The 2,782-nt window shown below is 43.5% G+C and overlaps 1 protein-coding gene across 1 annotated transcript in view; it reads right to left on the bottom strand.

The window, feature by feature from the left end:
* The window catches only part of LMLN (leishmanolysin-like (metallopeptidase M8 family)), a 15,475-nt gene that overhangs the window by 11,181 nt on the left and 1,512 nt on the right, over positions 1-2,782 (bottom strand). The window contains exons 2-6 of the mRNA XM_009996210.1: positions 2,496-2,593; positions 2,380-2,410; positions 1,607-1,689; positions 1,010-1,127; positions 11-189 (exon numbers count right to left, since the gene is read on the bottom strand). Of these exons, the coding sequence (XP_009994512.1) occupies positions 11-189; positions 1,010-1,127; positions 1,607-1,689; positions 2,380-2,410; positions 2,496-2,593 (509 nt within the window). The remainder of the gene's footprint in view (positions 1-10; positions 190-1,009; positions 1,128-1,606; positions 1,690-2,379; positions 2,411-2,495; positions 2,594-2,782) is intronic.

The raw sequence follows: 2,782 nt of genomic DNA, 5'->3' as shown, positions 1-2,782 counted from the left end.
GAATACTTGCCTGTCCATCTCAGCTTCCAGTTGGCAGTAGGCTGCATATGCAATGATATTTTCATGGCCACACCTTTCAGTAGTGAGGGCACTGACGTACAGCACAAAGTCAGCATCTCGAACGCCCTCCTGGTCAGGTAAGCCCATGGGTCCACACAGCCACTCAGTCTCATTGCACACCCTGCATTGCTTTGAGTGGAATAATTACAATATCTTACCTATGCCCAAAAATGTGCATTACAAAATTCAATCAGCTTGAAGCCAAGAATAAATGGCACTGTAAAACAGTGAGGTAAGTCCCTGCGAAGACAGGAAACACAGCCAGAGCCAAGATTTTCAATTACTAGCTCTTTTGATTTATTAGACACCAGGAAGGTGGCAGCTTTTGAAAATAAGGGCCTGCCAAGCTACATATCCCAAGATTAGCACCCTTTATTTCCTATAAACTAAAAAAAAACAAACATGGCTCACAGAAATAGTAAATGTAAGTAGCAACTGTATTCCATGTGTAATCTGGTACATTTTGAATACTGTAGTTGTATCTTCAAGCTAAGAGAAAAATAAATATACTGATCACATACTGTAGTTAAATTTAAAAAAACCATGCCAGAACACAAGCTAGAAGCATTTCCTGCACCATGCTCCTGGTTCAGTGGATAACCTCTTAAAAAGAAACCAGAACTTACTAATTCTGTAAAAATCTGACTCATTGACCAAGGCGAATAATGAAGTGCAATTTTAACAGTAGCAATTTTAACAAGCTTCAAATCCCAACCTCCCTGTACAGTTCATTAAAATGTAGGCTTAGAGAACAGCAAATGCTCAGTTTTACTTGATTCAACAGCACAAATGAGAGAAGCTCCCACTAACTCAAGTTGCCCTATTCTCTCACTCGGTGATCTCCCACAAACAGGTCACTTACACATGGTTTGTGGTATTAACTTGTTTATTGATTTCCACAAACAATAGTGTTTCAAAGACTAAGAAGCACCTGGATGGCTTAGCTTACCTGGAGGTGTTTCTCAGGAACTATAACTGGCCCACACCTTGTGTGGCTTGCGCAGGCCCCTCGGCAGTACCTGTGGGGGTCAGCCTTCCTCCTTAAGTACTGCTTTGTGGCACACTGCCTTCAATCAAACACCAGAGACAGTCAGCACAGGTTTATCATTAAAAAGAAACCTTAGAATAGTCTTACAGCACCAAACAATGCTGTAATACAGGTATTGGATGTAACTTACACAGTGAGAGTTGTTAAATTATCCTGCTCTGGAAAACACAATGCTTCCAGTTGTTAATGGAGCAAGCACAGGTTCAAAGGAAGATTAGGAACAGGTTCATACACAGGGGTAAATGTAAAAGCAAACTGGCAGCATTAATACCCTTTAAAATTTCCTGTACAACAAACACAGATGTTCATCACAGAAGACTGGCAGATCTGTGTGTGCTTCTTAAAGAGCATCTGCTACCACCCCTGGGCCAGATGGGTCACTGGTCTGATTCAGGAGGGCATTTCTAAGGCTCATAATCCTATCCTCCTTCTAAAGGCTATACAATGCAGTGCTAAATACCAAATATAGCCAGTGACTACCAATAAATGTTCACATACCTGCTTAGTAATATAGTACCCGTGGATTTACGAACTTGAAAGGTCTTCTCCAAGTAAGATATAGCTTGTGGAAAAAGTTTGTTCTAAACAGAACAAAAAAACCTAAGTCACCCAGCAGCAGTGCAGGCATCAGCCACCTTACATGCATTAACTCCCAAGTTACATGAAACTTGCTATGGTACAGCAGAATAGTGGAAATCCAAACTTTCCAAGAAGTTCAAGTGTTATCAGTGTAATTTTAAAATGCTTGTTTCAGATGTTTGTTATGAGAGGGACAATAGAAAAAGGAAGCCAGTATTGATTTGAAAGTGCAGCTTCAAAGAGGCTGAATTGATTTCAGCTCTGAACTTACTGGTGCTGGGAACTGTCCATCAAATTTTAACAGGCACTCCTGCCTCTCTGCAATCCTCAGGGCTGACTGCTGCACTTTTTTACTCCTTACTTGCACAGACTCTCAACAGAAGCCAGGAGATATATTTAAAATACCCTTTATGGTATAAAAACAACCTCTGAAAACTGTATGAGCATTGCTCAGTGAATCTTTGCAAATCAGAATATAGCAAGCAGCTGTCAAACAACACTCAGCAGAACCTTGGAAGTGTTTGGAATCCAGGCATTATCTGTACACAAAGCCCTGGTCTCCTCCTTAACTAGAGGATATGGAAATGCCGGTATTCAAAGCCTTTAAAGAAAGACTTGGAACTGGCAAAGCCTTAGGGTCATCCACATAATGAAATACATACAAACAAAAGAGGGAAGCAAATGAGACGTACCTTTATAAGGTGTCTTTTCTCTGGCAGCAAGCTACATTGAAATGGAATAAAACATGCAAGTTAACAGGGTTTGCATTCTCAGATACGGAGAGAAGTCACCACAGAATTATACTCACTCCTCAACACTTCGATCATATATAATCTTAATCCTCAGCTGCTGATCCACGTTTCTCTTCAAGACACGGTTCTCCTTGAGAGGAACCTGATAGAGCACCTGGCAGGGAGAGGAACACGCGGCTGCAGGAGCAGCGGGGCCTGCCCGCAGCCCCTCGCCCCTCCGGCCCGCCAGAGCCCCTTCCTGCCGCGGTGCAGCGGGGCCCCTTCCCGCCCGTCCCCTCGCACCGCTCCCCGGGCCCTCAGGCCCGCCCGGCCCGGCCCGTGCGGGACAGACCCCGCAGCCACC

Source organism: Chaetura pelagica, unplaced genomic scaffold (assembly GCF_000747805.2).
Source record: "Chaetura pelagica isolate M959 unplaced genomic scaffold, ChaPel_1.0 scaffold3, whole genome shotgun sequence".
NCBI lineage: Eukaryota > Metazoa > Chordata > Aves > Apodiformes > Apodidae > Chaetura > Chaetura pelagica.
This window is presented reverse-complemented; position numbering and strand designations above follow the sequence as displayed.